This window comes from Parambassis ranga, chromosome 5, assembly GCF_900634625.1.
Source record: "Parambassis ranga chromosome 5, fParRan2.1, whole genome shotgun sequence".
In the NCBI taxonomy this organism is placed as follows: Eukaryota; Metazoa; Chordata; class Actinopteri; family Ambassidae; genus Parambassis; species Parambassis ranga.
This window is the reverse complement of record NC_041026.1, coordinates 5400931-5422109: the sequence shown is the minus strand read 5'-3', so window position 1 is coordinate 5422109 and position 21179 is coordinate 5400931. Positions and strand designations below refer to the sequence as shown.

Sequence of the window (21179 nt, the reverse complement as noted above, 5' to 3'; positions counted from 1 at the left end):
CAAAGAGCTGTTCTAAGTGGACTAAAGCGCTGCTAGTGTTTGCTAAGAATATTGATGTTATTTAGATTTTTGAAACCAAACCCAGCAGTTTACTTCAGCTCTCGCTGTCCTTACCCAAAAAGGGAACAGTTAGCGGAGGTTTTCTAAATGTGGCCTCATAAGTGTCACATTAAGTCTTCATCTATCAAATAAACTCCCATTTAGAGTCCCAGCTAGAACAGAAGATTGGCCCCGGAGTGGGAAAAGGAGGACTTTATTCATCTGAGAATGCAGGAACAAGTTACTTCAGTGGCACACAGGAAGGAGGTCTTTAAGATTAACATGCAGTTTAGCTATAATTGTGAGGACATGATGGGGTTTTGAGGGTATTTTTAGAACGTGAGATCAGAACTTTGCTGTTTAAAGGGTGCAGGTTTTAGATTTAGGTTGCGATGGTTAAGGTCAATGAGGGGGCCTCACAAAGATACAAGTACATATGAGTGTGTGTGTGTGAGGGGGAGAAACGTTAGGAACTTAAATGAAAACACGAGGAAATTAGACTTAAAGTAGCTGAAAATTAAGAGGAAATCTCTGTCTGTCTCTCTATCTCACACACACACACACACACACACACATACATATACACACTTCAGAGCACATAACATTGTCTCTGATTCATTTCCGGGAGCTCTTCATGCTAAAAATGTAATGATTTATGTTATGGGAAGACCCACATTCTCATACTGTGAGTGTAAACATTTCCACACAGACACACAGACACACACGGTTTTGTCTTGACATTCATCAAATGGTAGCACAGGATTCTTTGTTCACGTCGGCTGGCTCTGCTCCATCTCAGCTTTTTCCCCGACTCTGGTGAAGCCCCACTGCTTTTAAAGGTCGGAGGGCATGAAGGTCAAGAGATGGGGTCAGCAGACCATGTTTAAAAGAGTGTGTGTGTGTGTGTGTGTGTGTGTGTGCCTAAGGGTTAGAGTGGCAGTTCAGTGACCAGGAAAGAAATTCCAGATGCAGAGGAATTTGTCTGCACTGGGAATTTTCTGTGCGTTTTGGTGAGAGTAGAGGTCATGAGAACACAGATACACAGACACACACACAACATACAGCCTACTTCTGCATACTGTGGACCGATTCCTCGCAGACAGCACAGCCTTAACGATTGGTGTTTGGTTTTGAATGAACAAGCAGGACAAATATTTGTGTTTTTCTGTGTTGCCCAGAAATTCCTTCTTATTTTAGATGAAAACAGCCTCTGGAGTAACATTTACCCCCACAAGGCACCGAAGGCTTCCGGCTGAAATTAAAGAGTCACTCTGAAGGCCATTAAAGCTGAAATCACACCTCCACAGGATTAATTGTCACAATTACAGGCGAACTTAGGTACATACGTAAATGAGAGTCGCATGGACACAAATATGCCAGACAGAGTGTCCTTCCAGAGCAGACCTGGGCAAAGTACGGCCCGCGGGCCACATCCGGCCCGCTTGCGTCTTCAATGCGGCCCGCGGACTCGCACACACAATAAAAAAAAAAAAAAGAAGGCATCAAAAGTCAGCTGTCAGCACGGCATTACCGGTAACGTCTTTCCAACCCTCCTTGTCTCTTCCACGCTGCTGTACTGCTTCATCCCATCTACTCTTTGGAGAGACACGGTCGCGCTGTGTACACTTTAAAAATGCTGCGCGACTATGCTGAAATGTACGGTAAAGCGAGAAGAAACGCCACAGCGCATTCAGATGTTACCGCGGTGCTGCAGCCGACATCGTCATCTGCTCTTAAAAAGCTCAGACCTTGTCCAACTTTCAGAGCTTTGGGATTGTTTTTAAAATTAGTTTTAAATCTAATGGTTTTCTTCTGTAAAAATATCTTCACATCATCTGCTGCACTGTGCGGAGTGTTTTTCAACATACAACCAGCACACACTCAGTGGACCTGGACACACACAGAGGACAGAGGAGAGAGCAGTAAACACACAGACCAGTTCACATCATCAACTCCCTCCGCCACACATTGATTCTGAGCCTTTTTTCCGCCAATGCGACTTTATAATATCGCTATCTTTCCATTCATTCAACTCCGCGCAACTCTCTCTCTCCTCCCGTCCGCGTTCACACACACGTACACACATGAGCGCGGATATGTTCACAGAGAAGACGACCAACGTTCTTGATAATGGAACATCGCGCACCCTAACTCAGCACAGACAGAGCTGGTAACGCAGCAAACATTATAGGTGATTTAAGGTGAAACGCGGTTGCGGTTGAGATAAACTACGTCATATGACAATAGTCACATATGAATAATAACATCAAAAGCTGTTTATTAATCAGTTAGTTGCCTTTAGTAGTTCCATATATCTGATTATAGTATTTTGCTATTAATGTATTTATGTGGTTATATCACATTATTTATTTTAACCTTTATTTTACCAGAAAATGTCATTTTACAAAACAAGAACAGGCTGATGTATGAGGTCAGTGTTGACTTCATATAGTGAAATAAAAACCTTCAGCTTCAGATGTTTTTGTATGTTTTTGTGGCCCTTTGCTTTTCTAATGGAAGTCTATGTGGCCCTCGCAAAAAAATAATTGCCCACCCCTGTTCCAGAGGCTGGTGATTAATTACAGTAAATGTGATTACAGCTTCTGTAAACATTTATAGACTCGGCAGTAGACACGAAGAAGCGGCTCGGCCCTTTGTAAGGCTCAGGCTGCTGCCAGGTTTCATCATTGGAAAGCTAATTCACAGATAACGTTTGTTCCTTTACATAATTTGTTACCACATTTCAATTCATTTGTGCACACTCTTCCTCTGCAACATTAGAAATATACACAAATAAACATAAAACAGGAGTTTGTTGTTGGTTTAATTCTTATAAGAGGATTTCCTTCCTGTTGTCGAGTATCAGTGTGTCGCCTTGAACACTTTTCGGGTCATTTCCTCTTTCCATTTAAAAAATCTTCGACGGAAAAGAAGAGACTCACATTTTATTTATTAACTAACAGAAAATATGCCATAACTCTCATGTGGATTGCAAAACCAGTGTGTCATAATATAACAATGTAAGATGTGGAGCTGACCGGATGAAGTCAACAAGTCTTGTTTGGTGTCCGATCTGTTGGACGTTTTCACTGCCTTTCATGGTGTTTCTGACACCAGCTGTTTGTTTGTGTTTGTTCTCTGGCACACTTCCACTTCCTGCAGCGTCGTTCTTCAGCCTGGCAAGAGGTCAGGTTGACAGTGAGTCTCCATTCAGTTTCTATCTGTCCATCTGTGGAGGACTTTCTGTGCACTCTGAAACACTTTGGTCTTTTCCTGCCAGTAATGGTTCCAAAAGCCAAACTTGTCCTCTACTTCTTTGAGATTTCCACAGAGGCCTTTAGTGTATCCATGTATTGTCGACCTGTCCTGTGATCAGATGGTCGTGGCTGACTTGACCTTGGAGGAGAGGACCTGCCTGAACCTCCTCTTCAGCTCCTGCATGTTGGGGGATTTGGGTCTGGCCAGGTGGAGGCCTCCTCTCCGTTTCTCACCGTTTCCACCTCCCAACGCTCGAATCACCTGGAGGGCAGCGAGATGTTCAGCCTATATTTACAACTAATCAGAATATATCTATATATTGTATTGACAAATTGAAATAGCAAGATGAGAAGGAACAGACTGAACAAACACATTTCTGTGGGCATCATTCAAATGATCTCCTGTTGAATAACTTTGTAAAGATTTGAGATTAACAAAAAAAAAGTCGGTCCCACCTCCTGGCAGAGATGTAGGAAGGCACCGTGGACTCCCTCGTGGTTCTCTCTGGCCGAGGCCTCAAAGTAAACGCCTCCTGTGAGCAGAGGCAGCATTCAGATCAGGACCACTCTGATCTCCATGATAACACTCAGCATTCCTCAGACATCATGCAGGATGTAGTTTGCATATGCAGACAATGGCAAAAGGTCAGGGCAACAAATGTTAACTCTGTGCGACTGATGGATGGGTCCACGGGCAATTTATGTGTCCCTGTGCCGACCTTGAAAATTTGTTAGCAGAGTGGAGGAGGTTTTTACAGTGTCAGAAACGGCTAGCATAGCTGCAGTTAGCTCGTGGTAACTTTGCTTCGGCATTGCAGAGAAACAACCCAGTTCAAGGAGTTCATTTCATTAATTAAGTGGGACAGAATGTGAATAAAAGAGCCGAATCTGGCACAGATGTTCAGGAAACATGCTCGTCCCCATTAGGTACACAAGATCTCAGGAAAGCCCACTGGATTTTGGTTACTGTGGCTTCACAGCGCATATTTTTATCTGTAATTTAAGACTTCAAATGAATATGATAAGACTTTATGCGGGAGGATATAAAATGTCAACACTTATCTAAAGGGTCAACTTCACAGGGGCATGATAGCCTGCAGAACCACCCACACTGTCTTGATATGATCAGTTGTTTAATCTGACACAGTGGGCCCTCATTTAAACACAATATAGTGACGTCAACCTTCATCTCTCACACATTAGGTCTTAAATTTGATGTGATTATCATGAAGACCCACCCAGTGAAGCTGCTAACGTCTCGCCTTCGTCTGCAGGCACTTGTCGGGCTCGGAGCAGGTCACTCTTGTTGCCAACCTGCATCAGATAACAGATTACGGAATAGATTATAGGATTAGGGTTAGTAGGTAGCTGGTATTGTCTGCTAAATAATCAATGCATTCAAAACAAGTGACTAACCAGTATAACCGGTATGTTTCCAGAGGGGTGTATGCGCCTGACGTGCTGGTACAGAGGCTGGATGGTTCGGTAGCTGCTGTGGTCTGTGATGGAGAACACCAGCACGTATCCGTCCGCCCAGTAGATGGACCTGCAGGTCCAGGTATCACAGGACATTTAGCCGTGTGTACATTAAAGTTACATTCATATACCTGTGGCGTCGGGCTGACCTGTTGATCTGCTCCTGGCAGTACAGGCCTTCAGCGTCGTCCTGCGGAAGAACAGATGTCATTTTTATGGGAGCAGGTGAAGGCTCATTGCAAAGACAAATGGCTGTTTATGGACACACACACCAGCTGTTTCAGACTTATGAGTCTCAACATCACCAGACCACCCAGATGCCAAGTGAAGAGCAATCATGCTGCAAATAAAGCCCATGTGTAAGTGTCAAGAACTGCAGTTCCACCCAGAGCCTGTAGCTGCTGGTCTCCTGAAGTTCACTTGTGGTGAATTTAGTAACTTTTCAGCTCCAGTTAATTCTGTCTGATCTGTGAGAGTCGGTGTTACTCTGCATCCCCGTGACCCTCCGTTATCTCCTCCAGTTTATGAAATGAGCAGCTCTGAGGCCTGGTTTTGTAAACAGACTGCCGGCGTGGAGCAGAGCGAGCTCTACGGTACGTTGCACTCATTTAGCTCATCGCCGCTGCGGAGATCATCCTGAGGTCACTTCCTCTGACTTCCAACTACATTCCTGACCGCACTTTGAGATACGTTTATTTTGACAATCCAAATTTGGAAGCTTTAGGAAGCTGGAGTTTGAGGCTTTTTGTAGTAAATTAGACAATAATGCAAGAAAGAGATATTAATGCTTGAACCCACCCATGCACAAGAGTGGAAAAATAACACTTTACAATGGAAAATGTTAAACTACTCAGATTTTTTTCCACACTAATAGTAACATATAGCCCTTCAAGCTAGCAGGAAGTTAGCAATCTACTGTAGTAGTGTTAAATAATTCAAGGACCATATGTACTCCCACCTCATGACTAATACAGTATTTCTTTAGCAGTCACTTAGCTGCTTGCTAGTTAGCGTCTTCTGTTTTGGAGCATCCATCTGCTCCCTTTTTAAGCATCACTTGACTTGATGCAGAGTTTTTCACTTCGACATGATGTTCACCTCAAATGAATTAATTATGCTATTTGAAAGAATGGCTAAAATTCTGCTAGCAGCCACGAACATGCTACAAAAGTGTACATTTGTACATATTAGCATTAGTGTGCAACCAGCTAGCAAAGATTTTAGAGCAATTTTTATGACTCCTCTCATGATCAGAGGAGCAGAAACTGAGCACAGCTTCGAGATTAAACTGCGAAATGTACCGTGATGTTAGCTTGCTTTTGTACTTTATGCCTGATTTCAGCATCGTCAGGTGATGCAGTGCAGTCCTAATCGTATAAAGACACCAGGGATATTGAATTTTATGTGACAGCATTGTCATAATTAAGCATGTGAGCTAACTCGTCCTTCTCAGTCTGTCATTATTCCGTGAAGTGCAGCTCTGTTTCGCCTCCAGATGTGTGCGTATTTAATTTGTTCCTGTCCCATCTTTTCTCTCCATAATGTGAAACATCTGCTGCCGCCGCCTCTCTGTTTTCAGCAGATACCTGGAGAGCGACGCAGGGCGTATCCTGGATCTGCAGCGACACTTCCTCCCCATCCAGCGTGACCTTTCTGGAGTAGAGCGCTCCTGCAGGGACGGAAGGATTACAGGCGGATGGATGAATGAATGGGAGGAGGGAACAGATCAATAGTGTTATTATTATTTTTTTCAGAAATTTCACCTGTGTTTGCTTCATAATCTCCGATGAACCTCTTGGTTAGAAACCTGACAATCAAAGCTGCAGAGAGAGAAAAACGTGAAGCTAAAATATTCAGTGAAAAACAGCTGACCTATATAACACGGCCGTCTCACTGCTGCTGGAATTTCTCTTCTCCCAGACACATTTATTTTATTTGCAAGACTTCAGTATCAGTTCAAACAAACCAGGCCCAAAGTCTGAACAAATGATTCACCAGCACTCCAAATCTGATCTGGTATTGGTTAATGATTGTCTCATCGTCCTGTTTTTGAATGTATTTGTTTGTTTTCATTATCTGCGCTGATGCAAAGACTCTTATTTTTGTGGGGCACTAAAGGAAAACTCTGAATTTTTCACATTAAAAAGGGAGTTTGTGCATCATGAGCTATGATTTTCCAGTTTTATAACATCCAAACTGTTTCTTCCAAATGTTAAAACAATGCTTAAAGGATATGATTTAAAGTCAGCTGTAGGAAAAACAGATTTAGAGTTGTTAAATCTCCTTTTTTTACTTTATTAAATCAGAGTTCTGAGTCGTTTTGTTTCATGGAATGAACAGGTAAAGAATCCAAATCAGAGCAACAAGTATATCTGATATTCTGAGCCTACATTTCCCATAATGCATATTATAAGAGCTCTGTAGTTAGTTAGCAAACGTTCTAGGCTAGTAAACACATGCTAAATGTAGCAGCTAGCTGTGTAGATTTGCAATTTTAACAAAAAAAAAGTGGCATCAAAGTCTCATCTGGTCAGAGTGTGGAGTACCACTGCGCTCAGTTTGTCTCTCATTGGCTGCCATAGATAGATTTTCCAAAATAAGAGTCTCTCCAAGGATTGTGCATCCATTCAGAGCTTCTTCCTTCTGCTGAAGAGGAAAATTATGCTGCACAGGCCCACTTAACATTCCACTAGTGTCACATTTCAAAATAAAAGCTTGCATCTTATGTATATATATAAGCCCAGAGATAATAGGCCTACTGCAGATTATTATTTATATCATTTTCAATCATTTTAAAGTAAATTAACATGTGATTAAGTGCTTCTTAAATAATACTTATCATATTTAAATTGCAGAATATATTGCTTAAACTATAAAGGCTACTCTGTGTGAACTGTCGCCCCCTGCCGTCCAGGTTTGATTATTTATTTCCTACACTTATTATTTCACACTTTGTTGAAGCTCTGTTGTATATAGTGTATGATCACATGCTGAGAGGCCGTTAAATCTCTCTGCTCGTTGTAATTCTCACGGTAATCAGCTTCTAGTTAAAACATTCTCTGGGTTTTAGGCTGACAACACTCCAGTTACCGGTTTTCCCGACGTTGCTCGCTCCCAGTACCACAATCTTCACAGTCTTGTTGGGCACACAGTCCAGCAGGGGATACTCCGGTATGGGGACCAGCAGAAAGTTACCAGACCCGCTGCTGTTCATGGTTCCCGGTGCAAGGTCGCCGCCACCAGTCAGCCGCATTTAGCTCCCCCTCTGCCCCCCAGACCAGCTCCAGCTCCAGCTCCTATCTGGGAAAATATCAACAAACCTCTGCGACCAGAGAAGGAACGAAAAAAAATCACTCCCCTGGTCCCATGGTGCTCCAGCAGGGACGCACACACAGCCCAGAATCTACTTCGTCCTAAATCCACAAAGATTTTTTCCAAGTGAGCACGCTCCAGTTCGGAGTTCTCCTCCACTTGCTGTGGATTTAACGCACGGGACCGCTCCGTTCTGACGCGTGAATTATAATAACACAGAGCGCTCGGCTGCGCAACGGGTCCACAAACCTCCGACTGTACAGAGACAGAGAGAGAGGGGCGGAGAGGGAGGAAGGGAGACTTTGAACCATCCCCTCCAATATTCCCCCGAGATCAGACTGAAGCCGGCCCTGCGGTCCAGCCCGGACTCAGACTTTATTAGGATTCTTATAAATAAGGAGGAAGCTGTGGAGATAATTGTTGATATTAGACTAAAAAGAGGCTGCATGTGCCACAAAAAGATCTATTATGGGCTGTATAGAGGCCCATAGATGATCAATCACGGTGATCATTATTTTATTATGTATTTATGCGTAATCTCTGCAACATGCTGTTTATTTTTACTGATTTTTTTCATTTAAAAAGTTGTTAAACAATAAATTAACTATTGATTTATGGCGCACTGTGTGTGAGTAAATGTTCTTATAGTTAACATTCCTCCACTGGTCCGTGAGTCGAAGCACCGCCCGCCGGGTCCAGCCCCCTCTGAAGACTCGGACACCTGAGAGCGTCCGAGCTGTGCGTCGGCGACAGTCCCTCAACAGAGCCGGGAGCCGGACCACCACCGGAAACAGCGGAAATAAGAGCACAGAGAAGAAGCATTTGTTTTAGTTAACGTGACTAGTTCTGCTTATATTACTGTAAATATTATATTGTAATGGGCTTTAAAATGTGTCCCTCTGAAATATTTATTTATTAAATATTTTTTATTTATTAAAAGTCTGATATTTCTATATCAGACTTTTAATAAATACATATTTAAATGATAATGCCGTTTATTAAATGCACGTTTTATTGCAGTGTTTTTTTAAATAAAATAATAAAAATAATATATGTGTTAGAGTATTTGTTTTAGTATTTGTTTTTATTCAGGTGGGAGTCTTTAGTAGTATTATTTTGAAAATCCTTAGCGGAAGTGGTCGCCGTGCTTCCGGCTTGTTGACAGCGCTATCAGTCAGGGGCAGACGGCTCTCCCGGAACTCTGCAGCCGCATCGGCTCTGATTATTTCAACATCGGGGTTCGGTCCAACATGGCGGCTTACGGATGGAAATACTGATGACAGTCCGAAAGATCGCCTCGATTTGTACGATGGTAAGAAGCTGAGATTTTTTGGGGGGCTTTTTTTTTTTTATCCCACGATATCCGCCCTACTAGGTCCTGGTCCCGTGGGCTGGACAACCTGGACGCTAAAGCTACTAGCTGCTCCGCTGCTAGCTGCTGTTTGCTAACCTCACAGGGCAGCATGATAACAAACACACACACACAAGCTTTTCCAGAAAGTTGTACAGCTCAGTGTTCGGAGCTGCTCTCCCGCCCCGTTCACGCTGTGGTTCCAGGTTATTAACCCGGGAGCTGCTGGTGCACAAATGACGCTACTTTGACAGCCCGGCAGCCAGCTCGCGGTTTGTTTATATGTGAGAAGGGCAGGGTTATCCAACGGGCGAAAACTAGCTAGCTTAGCCCGCTAGCCCAACGGCTAGTGTTGGGCTGGGCTGTTGTGATAAAGTTGTTTACTGTCACATAAATGATGAACACTTATTATCACAGCTGCTTGTTTAATAAATAGCTAAAGAGCCTCCAGCCAGCTGACCAAACCCAAAAAACTGATGGACCAATTCAACATTTCCTGTCATGGATACACCCTGAATGTTCCCTCTGGACGGGCTCAGACTCAAATGTGTCATGGCTGTGGTGCTGTGACTGCATTTGGTCATTGATCCCTGATCATAAAGTTCAGAGGTCATCAGCAGCACCTTGACTCTGCAGATCCAGTCCAAACAGGCTGGGCTGCAGAAGGGGGGCAGCTTGTAGCTGGAAGATTAACTTGACTGTAACTTATCCCGGGTGAGCCGCTGCACCTTTCAGAGCTGACAGACGGTCAGGCAGATGTCTGCCGCAGTCTTTTTTAATTTGTTGTTGTTGTTGTTGTTGTTGTTGTTGTTGTGTGCTGAAAGCTCTTCGTGATGCATGCCATGCACACACACACACGGACCACACAGCAGGCCGTGTATAACCCACTTAGGAGTGTGGAGGCTATAGCATCGTTTACCAACACCCACCAGACAAATACCAGCAAGTTTGGCAGCCAACCAGTTGCTGCCCGCTAGAGGGTGTTTGTTTTAAATCAATTTGGCAGGCAGAGCCGCTAAAGTCATCGAGCTGGGAGGACAGTTATTAACATATCAACGTGTCAACATATTGTGGGTGGATATTAACAGAAAAAAATCGACATTTAATGTGACCAAGCAGTTCTGTTGGCTTGCTTCTCCCTGCATCATGGAGTCCTGTACCTCAGTGGATGAAGCACAGTCATGGCTGCAAGCTGAGAGGACTCAAACACGTCTTTGTGCAACACAATTGCCGACCATCACACACTTATTGATGCAAGGATGAGAAATATCCAGGTTTTTAAGATGTCGACCATCAACTTTGATCACGTGACTGGCTCCCGGTCTTTGGTTTAACACTGATGCGACCGTGTTGCTTCTGCCACGCTGCACTTGTCTTGTTGTCTATGACTATATAATGAGGTGGGGAGATGGTTCACTCCGTCCACCATCACCTCTGGAACAACAATGTTGAGTTCATGGCAGTAAAAAAAAAAAACACGAGCAGTGATGTAACCAGCCAGAATTCTGTCAGGCACCTCCCTATCGATCCTGTATCCATACATCCAGGTCAGCCAGATACTTCCTGATGTTTTGTCATGTGACTGCTGGTCACATGTAAGTCAACCATGGCTTCCTACTTGTGTGATCTTCACACATACGATACGTTTAGGGGCCAGAGGATAAATTAAGCATGCATTTCAGACCCTCCCTGTCAAGCTTAAGTCTTGTTTTTGGGGTATTGGTGCCAAAAATGTGCAGTTTACTGACACAATTATTGAAAATATTCTCTATAAATTAACTCACAATTGCAAAGTCAAACGAGATGCACAGATGTTATGTGAAATTGGTGGGTAATGGTCTCCTACCCCAGTTGACGCAAGAGTCTCACCACAAGATCCATTTAATAGCTGCTGCTGAGTCTCAGATTGTTGCACACACACACTCATTTTGTGGATTTTTCTATTTGTTTTTACACGAAAAAGAAGCGTTTTCATGGAACTGTAAAGTAAAGATGCTCACTCCGCTCAGAATGTTGGATATTTATCCCTTCTAGCATCCTGTGTCTGATGATTAACAGAGAGAATCACGGCCCTGTGAAAACTGCTTTCCCCAGAGTCTTCCCTTTCACATCCACAGGAGCAGGAAACACCTCACAGCTGTCATTCCTCAGCTGAATCAAGGTGGCGCCTGTGTGCTCACGCTTTGTTTGCGAGGCGTGTTTGTTGGATTAATAACCCTGACCGCTCGCCTTGTGTTGACTTTACATGGGCTGCAGCGTGAGGATGAGTGAAAGCAGCGTGGCTCCACTTCTGTAGTCATTCATCCCTGGAGGAAAAGCTGCATCATCCCTCTCCTCCCTCGCTCTCTCTCACTGAGCTTCACTCATGTTCTGAAAAGCTCAGACCAAATTAAGTCTTATTGATGGTAATTTATCACACACACACACAGATGAGCGGTGTTTCTGAGGTTGGTCCTTAAAGCTTCTGTTACTGGGGCCTAAAGTCGTCAATATATCTTCAGGGTATTGTGGTTTTACCACCTGGTCGAGCTCTCACATCCTGTCAGTTCTACAAATAAAATCAGGAAGTGGCCTTTAACAGCACCATCAACATGTCAAACAGCAAGCATGACCCGACTCTTTCACAATAAAAGTTTTGTCTTTATACTAATAAGCTAAGAGATAGTAAACAAAGATTGATCCCAAAACTGGGAATTGCAGCAGCAATGTGCAGGCGCTCAGCATAAAAGAATAAAAAATACAGTAAATATATAAAAATAGAATAAAACCTACTTCATGTCCTCATCTATCACACACAGAGAGGGGTTTATTAAAAAGGTTAAATGCTGTGGTGCTGTTATTTCTCTGAGAAATGTGCAGAAAATCCAATATTTCATGTAAGTGTGTAAACAGAGGCAGGAAGCACAGCTGCAGAAAGCTGCCGACCATGAGGAGGACATGAAGGACAAAAGAACAAGGAGGAGTTTACGTTGTTGTTGAGGTGAAAATGTTTTAATAAAAGATGCATTTTGTCTTCTTCACAGGGCGCCAATGCCTCTGCCTTGGAAAAGGAGATTGGACCGGAACAGTTTCCCGTAAATGAACACTACTTTGGATTGGTCAATGTAGGTGTCCTGTCGTTACACTGTGCAGTACATGCTGTGGCCATGAAACCAAAAAAAAAACACAAATGCAATTCAGTGCTTTTTTTTTCTTTTTCTTTGCCAGTTCGGAAACACCTGCTACTGTAACTCGGTGCTGCAGGCGCTGTACTTCTGCCGGCCGTTCAGGGAGAAGGTGCTGGCCTACAAGGTGAGTGATGAGACACACTGTCCTCACAGCTGCTCACACTTAAAGACTGCAGCAACAGAACTACGCTCTAACAGAAGGCAATGTGGGATATACAGTTATAATCAGTGGTGGAAAGTAACTAAGTAGTTGTACTTCATTACTGTACTTAAGTAATTTTTTATGTATTTCTACTTAAGTAAAAACAATAGTGCATACTTTATACTTTTACTCCACTACATGTCTACAGTGTCTGTAGTTCCTTGTTCCATGTGATGAACACAGTGCTGGACTGATGAGAGGTCAGACTCTGCATGGAGCTGGTGTCACGCTGCCAGCTGTGTTTCTATAATGAGCCTCAGTCATGATGCCGGTGCTCTGGCTCAGTGAGCTAACTAGTTAGCTGCTGTCTGCTAACACAGGTCCATCCATTAATGTCTGATGAACATGAATCATAACATGAATCTACAGCAGGAACACTGACACAGTAAACATGCTGAATGCCTGTTTGTTATCAGCAGCCTCTCTGTTCACTTGATGCCCACAGCCTGCCTCATGACACACAGACCTGTCCATAGCTGCTTCTGGACTGAACATGGACATTAACTACACATGCTCCATTTTCATTTGGGAGGATTTCTTTGATTATTTTAACCTGCTCAGATCCTTTGCAATTTTACTTAATACTATACTTTAAGTATTGGTACTTAAGTAGGATTGTTGATGTAGCACTTCTACTTCTCTGACGTTATAAATTAAATTATAAATTAAAAAAATGAAGTAAAATAATAAAGAGAATGTGAAGAAGTAACAGAAGAAAACATGCTGAAGACCCTGGCTGTGTGGGGACGCACTAAACTAACAACGATGAGACAAAGTCTTTAGCTAACGTAGCTAAAGCTAATGGCTGTTATCAAGAAGCAAACACTACATCATAAAAGCATCATAAAACAACTACAGTTATTGTCAACAGGACGTTTCCTCTTCCTCACACGTCCTAACGATGTTCATTTAAAAGACTCTCTCAGTGGTCAACACCTACTTATTAATAGTCTGCTTGTGTTGGTTGTCCCTTTAAGCTGTATTTTAGCTGCTAAGGAACTTGATACATGTAGAAGAATGCAGTCCAGGACTTGAAGGAGTTGGTTCCTGAGGAGTTAAAACACAAAGAAAGCTTCTCCTGGCTTCTTCACTACAAAAATAAACCCCACATTCTCTATCAAGCAGCCAAGAATCGCTGGTGTCACCTCATTTTATCAGCAGCAGCTGCAGAAAAAATGATATTTTGGGAATATTTGACTGATAAGCTGCACAAGGGCTGAGCTGACAGTTTGCTTTGTTTTGATTGAATCATGTCGTGTTTTATTAGGACTGAACACACCTTGATTTTCTTTGTCCGAAGTTCATCATTACAGTGTCACACATCTGATGTGTTAATGATGTCTTGTTCGTCTCTTCCTCCTCCTCCACCAGGTGCAGCCTCGTCGCAAGGAGTCCCTCCTCACCTGTCTGGCAGACCTGTTCAACAGCATCGCGACGCAGAAGAAGAAAGTCGGAGTCATTCCTCCCAAGAAATTCATCTCACGGCTGAGAAAAGAAAACGGTAGTGATTCAACATGATGTGGAATATTTGTCTCTGCCAGAGAGCGCAGCTGCTGCTTATGTCACACTTCCTGTGAATTCTCAGAGAGACATCTGCCTGCCGCCAGGTGTCCTTTCATCAGAGGCTTCCTTTCACCAGCTGAGAGGCAGAGAGTGCAGGAAAGAGAAGGGAAAATAGAGGAGGAGTGGAGGGTTCATACAAACCAGACAGAGAGCTGCGCTGAATCTCTTTCGCCTCATCTGTCTCATGTCCTCATGTGTCTTTTTCTCTGTCCGTCCCTCTCAGAGCTGTTTGACAACTACATGCAGCAGGACGCCCACGAGTTCCTCAACTACCTCCTCAACACCATCGCCGACCTGCTGCAGGAGGAGAAGAGCCAGGAGCGGCAGCAGAACGGAAAGCTGGTCCAGAATGGAGGAGGTGGAGGAGGAGGAGGAGGAGGAGGAGGTGGAGGTGGTGAGGGTGGAGGAGAAGGAGAAGGAGGAAAGGAGACACAGCAGACTTGGGTTCATGAGATCTTCCAAGGGACGTTGACCAACGAGACGCGCTGCCTCAACTGCGAAGCTGTGAGTCCTGCAGTCCTGCAGTCCTGCAGCTACACATCACAGCTACACGCGGCGAACTCAAACCTGTCTCTGTGTTGCAGGTGAGCAGTAAAGACGAGGACTTCCTGGATCTTTCGGTGGACGTTGAGCAGAACACCTCCATCACGCACTGTCTCAGGTACACGCTGCTCTCACCGTTCAGCCTCCAAACATCAAATCATTCTTTAAAATCTTTGAACAAACATCTGTGAACGTGGCTCTGCTCAACAGGGGCTTCAGCAACACCGAGACGTTATGCAGTGAATACAAGTATTACTGTGAGCAGTGTCGCAGCAAACAGGAAGCCCAAAAGAGGTGGGTGACATCATCAATTCTAATATTATGTCCAGTATGTAAACTCAGGTCAGCTGCATTCATACGAAGTTGTGCTGTTGTTGTTGTTGTTAGAGCAGTCTGTAAGTTTCACACAGATGAAAGCGTCCTTCTCAGCAAACCTTTATGCTACCCCTCAAAACCACAGCTGTGTTACCCTAGCAACCAGTCGGCCCCTTCCTGTTGCATTCTGAGAAGTTGATCATGGGTGTTAATCTGACGTCTGGACGCTGCTCTGCTATCTGTACAGTGTGTCTACATGTGCTGTTACACACTGTTAGCTCGACCTAAACCTTCATGATAAGGAGTCTGGAACGGACGGATCAATCTTGACTCTTAGAAATCCTTTTTCACATTTTGCAAATCTCTGTCTTCGCTCTCTCTCTCTCCTCTCTCAGGATGAGGGTGAAGAAGCTCCCCATGATCCTCGCCCTCCACCTGAAGCGCTTTAAATACATGGACCAGCTGCACCGCTACACTAAGCTGTCCTATCGCGTCGTCTTCCCCCTGGAGCTTCGCCTCTTCAACACGTCCGGGGACGCCACGAACCCCGACCGCATGTACGACCTGGTGGCTGTGGTTGTACACTGTGGCAGGTAGGTGGTTGCCTGTTTATTACAGAGGAAATGGAGGCAGTCGGATGGATTTCCGATGTTATGTGGAACGTCCTCTCAGGCTGATTGTTTGACGTCAGCTGCAACACGTTAAAGTCAGTCGAGTGTCCTTCACCTGCAGACAGATCTCATGATGCGTCTCTCCTCTTATGGTTTTGCAGCGGTCCAAACCGTGGACATTACATCACCATCGTCAAGAGCCACGGCTTCTGGCTGCTGTTTGATGACGACATCGTAGAGGTGAGAGCCGCTTCCTCTTTTCCACTTCTGTTTTTCTTTGGATTCATTTTAAAGACGCTCGAACAGGTAGATCTCCAAGCTGTCGTCCTTCAGAATTTCCCCATCCTGTCTGAACCAGACTGGAATTTTGAAATAAGCCGCCCTCCTGGCGCTCCTCAGTGTTGTGTCTGGAGGTTTCTGTGACAGCCGACCTACATACCTCCACCTCTGTTACACAATGAGACGGCAGGATGGTGGAGAAATAGGAGGAGATAACAGAGGAAAGAAAATCTTTTATCTTTAAACTATAACTCATTTTATATTGACTGTGTGACAGAAGGTGATGGGAGGGGAAACATGGCCGCCTGTTTAACAAACAGCAGGCTGACATCCTCCTAGCATGTGCGTTAGCGCTCAGCCTCTGCTGATGGCTTTCCCAGCTTCCACTGTCAGCATGAAAAGACACACTGATGGTGATAATCAGATGTTTTATCAGCCCAAGCAGAGATTTTATGTCGAGTTGAACGTGCGGCTGAGGTTATTTTTCTTTCCGCTGTCCGTGCCGCAGCCGTCAAACTGTCAGCGGTTAGCGAGCTGTGATGTGGAAACTTCCCAGGGTTTGAGTTCCTCTCTCTGTCGTTTACTGTGTTTACATTTCAGGCATCAGTGCATGAAACAATACTTGATTTCCTGCTTGGGACACGGTATTAAAACGTCTCATATCTGTCGTCTTCTTCTTGTAGAAAATTGACGCGCAGGCGATTGAGGAGTTCTACGGTCTGACGTCGGACATTTCCAAGAACTCTGAGTCTGGATACATCCTGTTCTACCAGTCCAGAGACTGAGCCAGCCAGTGGTGAATCCCCAACAGACTGTCACTCAGCAAAAAGGGGAGGGGCTCATAGCGGCCTCCGGCTCCGCTCCTCACACAAGTATCCAAGCTTTAGCCCCGCCCCCTTTCCCTGGTCCCCCCCCCCTCCCCCTTGTAGGCGGAGCTTTTGCATCGGAGCGCCACTCGGATGGGTTGAGTCGTGTGCGGGTCGCATGCCAGCCTCCTGGATTCCAACTGTTCACATCCTCTGAGTCCACACTGCAACAAGCACCTTTAGAATGCAAACAAAATGGCCGACGCTCGCTTTGCACTGTGGCATCAGCTGGAGCGCGACTGAGGAACGCCCAATCCAAGAGGCTGACATCACTTTTTTTTTTGTTTCTTTGTCGAGAAAACCGATCAGCTGTGTGTCAGAGGATAACGGGCCTCGTTGTCACGGTTACCACCAGTGTCATCACAGGCTTCTTTTTTTTTTTATTGTGTGCATAATATCGTGCTAAACTAGCTTTCCACAGCGGCTCCCTCAAATTAAAAAAAAAAACACCCACACTACCTTAACAGAGCGCGGGTAGTTTGCAGTGTTTGTGTCATGAAGGGAGTGGAGCGTGAAATAAAGACCTCCAGAAGGGGGGGCTCAGGTTTTATTTTGAAAAACTAATTCAGCCATCTTAACCAAGAACACAATTTGCAGTCGGAACTGAACGAACAGCTCACTGTGTGCACTGTGTGTCCAAAAGTATGTGGACAGCTGACCACCATATGTGATGGCTGGCTGGCCTCCATGTTTCTGGTTCCCATGGTCCAGCCCATTAAGAGTCTGATGAAGGGTGATCTGGTCAGGCGTGTGTCTCCCAACAGACGCACACAGTTATCATCAAAACCCTCATGTTCGGCTCTGAAGTCTGAAACACAGGAGCATTTTCCATAAAATGTCATTGATTAATTCATTACGGACAATCAGCCAATACAAACATCAGATACTCATGCTGTCCATTTACTTTTGGTCACACATGCAGCCACGACACACAAATGAGTCTAATTTAACACTCAGACCAAAAAAAAAAACTGGTGAACCAGCGCTGTCTGTTGAAAAAGAAGGCAGGTTCAGAAACTGCACAGACCCCCTGCTGTCAGAGGAGGAACCAAAACCCCCAGACCAAAACCCGCCCTCACTTGAAAGACGGGCTGGTGCTGCATTCCAGGACCGTTTTGCCAAATCCAGCCGTCCAGGCCTCACCAAGCAAATACAGACTGAGTTCATATTACCACAGTATGCTGACATATTCAAAGGACGTCCTCATATTATGAAATCAGCAGAATGCAGTTAGCTTGGCCGTTGTCGCCATTGTTGTGTTTTAACCACCCAAACAAATCCGGACTCGGAGTTGTCTCTACAAAGGACAGCCTAACACGCACACCTGCAAAACAGCAGACCAGTCCAGGCGGCAGCCTTGCAAAACGCATCATTTAGGCCTTAGGGGCTGGTGAGGAGTGCTGTTTTAAAACTACACGTGTGCCATTCAGAGCCGGTGCCACAGGGGAGGGAAAAACAAACCAGATACTAACACAGAGAACCGATCCAGACCTGATTCTGGTCATTCTCTCTGTGCTTTTGGCAGCCAGTGCAGTCTCACTCTGCTGTGTGTGTGTTTTTTTTAAAGGGACGTATGAGTTCAGACATCCAAACAGTCGCACTATGCGCAGCTTTTACTTTTGGCTGCAGCTGCTCTCAGCTTAAGTGTTTCTCCTGCAGCTGCAGCTCTGGCAGCAGCAGATCTTTTACATAACATGTTTTTTTTTTTTGTCACTCCAGGCTAATAAATGGCTGCTCTCAGTATTGCTGAGTGATGTGACCACACGGTGCATTTAATGCTGTAAGGCCGTCTCCGTGTTGGTCTCTTTAAAGTCTCACATGCAAGGGTTTAAGGCAGAAACCTCTGTTTTTGTCAGCTAGTTTTAGCTTTTTTTTTTTTTTACACTGCCAAGCTCCTCCTGACCGCTCTGCCTCAGATTACCAAACACACCCCGTCACTCCATGGAAACAACAGTTTTAGGTGTTTATGTTTAACAGCAGCTGAGTGGTTGGAGATTATCTGAAGATAACGCACATACGACTGCAGCTCGACCTGTAACACATCATCTCAGTGCTCTCTCTCTCTCTCAGAGCGGGAGCGTGGCTAAGTTTGCTGAACGTGTTTTTCACTTAGCATAGCGTCACTGTTATGATAAACAAATTGAGCATTAAAGGACCACAGTGTAGGATTCTCTGCCATCTAGTGGTGAGTTTTCAGATCGCAGCTGACTGAATACCATTTCCAGGTGTGTAGGAGATCCTACAGCCGCAACCTAGGTTTTCGTTGTGTATTTTGTCCCTTTGAGGCTACTGTAGGAAAATGGCGGAACAAAATGGAAGCTGTTTTAGCCGTAGTTTTAAGCTAACAAAAACACAGGTGACAGCGTAAACATGAGGCCCCGTCTGCCACACGATCCATCACCACCACGCTGCATCTAAAGAACATGCTAGTGTCAGTGCTAAGGCCCTTTCACACTAAAGCCAGATGTTAGTGGGTCTTAGACACCTTGTGGAGATAGGTTGAAACACACTCAGCAAACTCAGCCACACAGCTTTCAGTCTGTAAACATGCACATCTGTACATGTCGGGGAGCTTCGTTCGACGTCAACACTAGTTCCTTTTCACATCTGTGCTGCTCTAAGACCAACCAATCACCAGGCTCGATCGACATTAACGGGCCAGTCTGCATCTGTGGACGTCAAATATTCACTTTCAGTATAAACAAACACACAGAAGCACAAGCTCCAATCATTTGGGAGATTAAAGGTTCAGTTTGTTTGCAGTGTTGGAAGCTTATGTTGAAAATAAGGCTCTTTTTTTATTTAAATCCTATTAATATTATTATTATTATGAATGTTCATGTTAACTTTTTTTTTTCTTAGGTTTGTTTTTGATATTTTACTAATTTCACTTGTCTACCGTTTGTGTGTAGGCAGCTCTGGACGAAGGTTTTATTTTGGGAGTATATTGATGTGTCCATGAATACAGATGTTAAAGAATTGCTTGCTTGAAAAATATTGAGAACTAGATTTAAAAAAAAAAAAAAAAGAAAAAAGTATGTTTATTATTCTGATAGTAAATCAGTAAGCCTGGTGGGGAAAGAAAAGAACCAGCTCCACCCATCTGGCATCCCAGGTAGCCTTAATCCAACACACCCAAGAAGCTCATATATGTAATCTGACTGAAATACACTGATTTTATGATTTCCCAAAAACTGCTGGGATCTGTGTTTAAAGGAAAAATCCACCTTGTTTTGTTTTGCTCTCGTTCAATTTGAAAGAAAACTAAAATATTAATGCGAAAAAAAAAATTAAAGATGGCTGCTCCACACGTAAACAGTAATAATTGCAATAATAACAATTAATAAGGTAATAATAAATAGTTATGACTGTGTTAATAACAGACAGTGCTAACGGTGGCTAACAAACATTGTTTGAATTCCAACTTTGTTCCAACAATGTGTGGAGTGCAGCATTACCTGTACATTAACTGTTACATTTCTGATCCGTGTACATCATCAACAGAAAGGAAAGGCATTATGGGTAATGGCGGGTTTTTCCTTTAACAGATCCTCCACATCACTCCCTGTTTGTTTTGCTTTGTTTCAGACTCACAGAGATTGTACATGTCCTGAACACAACATGTGACCCGTGAATGTGTCATTAACACTCCAGTATTGTTTGTTTGTGTCAGACGACGGCGTCAGCGCTCAGACGCTTTCCATCACGGCGTGATGAATCGAATGACGTCTGGCGTCTCTGCAGACCGACTGCTCTCCTGTGCTGTGTGTTTGTGTTAGGCTGCTGGCTGATGAAGTTCATTTTGTTCTAAGATGCAGTGAAGTTTGGGAATGACGGCTGGTTCTGATGGTGTCCAAACTGACATTAAAACACAAACTGGTTTTGAATTCGATGGCGTGATCTGAACTGTCTCCTGCTGTTGTTTCCTTTGTGAGAGCAGCAGGGTCTTTTATTTATTTACATACTTTTTATTGCTCCTATTTCACATTTTCTGATGAATCAGTTTTAAAAGTAAACTTTAGATCATTTAACCCCTGAAGAACGGCTGGGTATTTTCCTAAAAGGCCGCCAGTCAGCAGGTTTGTGTCATGGGAGTCAGGTGCATTGACTCTTGGTTGTGTGTGTTGTGCTGCCCTCTAGTGACAGGAAAGGAAAGATACACACGTGTAACAAATCAGCCTTTTTATTTACTACCACC

At 44.1% G+C, this 21179-nt stretch overlaps 2 protein-coding genes across 2 annotated transcripts; one reads left to right on the top strand and one right to left on the bottom strand.

Annotated features, from left to right (window-relative positions):
• Positions 1–2846: 2846 nt before the first annotated feature.
• On the bottom strand, positions 2847–8365 carry rasl11a (RAS-like, family 11, member A). Its single transcript, XM_028405701.1, has 8 exons — positions 7863–8365; positions 6536–6592; positions 6359–6441; positions 4922–4962; positions 4713–4842; positions 4535–4610; positions 3753–3829; positions 2847–3558 (listed from the first exon to the last, which is right to left on the bottom strand). Exons 1-8 carry the CDS (start codon positions 8023–8025, stop codon positions 3412–3414), a joined length of 774 nt encoding a protein of 257 aa, XP_028261502.1. The 5' UTR covers positions 8026–8365; the 3' UTR covers positions 2847–3411.
• Positions 8366–9261: 896 nt separating this feature from the next.
• Positions 9262–20868, top strand: usp12b (ubiquitin specific peptidase 12b). The gene is made up of 10 exons (XM_028405699.1): positions 9262–9396; positions 12459–12539; positions 12643–12726; positions 14176–14305; positions 14591–14871; positions 14952–15028; positions 15121–15204; positions 15621–15818; positions 15998–16076; positions 16799–20868. Exons 1-10 carry the CDS (start codon positions 9349–9351, stop codon positions 16898–16900), a joined length of 1164 nt encoding a protein of 387 aa, XP_028261500.1. The 5' UTR covers positions 9262–9348; the 3' UTR covers positions 16901–20868.
• Positions 20869–21179: the final 311 nt, after the last annotated feature.

Excerpts from the sequence above, each read along its gene's own strand:
- rasl11a (XM_028405701.1), bottom strand. The coding sequence starts at position 8,025 with ATGCGGCTGACTGGTGGCGGCGACCTTGCACCGGGAACCATGAACAGC. Across the intron at positions 6,442-6,535 it reads AGATTATGAAGCAAACACAG|GAGCGCTCTACTCCAGAAAG; the intron begins GTGAAATTTCTG and ends CCGTCCCTGCAG. Across the intron at positions 3,559-3,752 it reads TCCTACATCTCTGCCAGGAG|GTGATTCGAGCGTTGGGAGG; the intron begins GTGGGACCGACT and ends GCTGCCCTCCAG.
- usp12b (XM_028405699.1), top strand. The coding sequence starts at position 9,349 with ATGGAAATACTGATGACAGTCCGAAAGATCGCCTCGATTTGTACGATG. Across the intron at positions 14,306-14,590 it reads ACGGCTGAGAAAAGAAAACG|AGCTGTTTGACAACTACATG; the intron begins GTAGTGATTCAA and ends CGTCCCTCTCAG. Across the intron at positions 15,819-15,997 it reads GTGGTTGTACACTGTGGCAG|CGGTCCAAACCGTGGACATT; the intron begins GTAGGTGGTTGC and ends ATGGTTTTGCAG.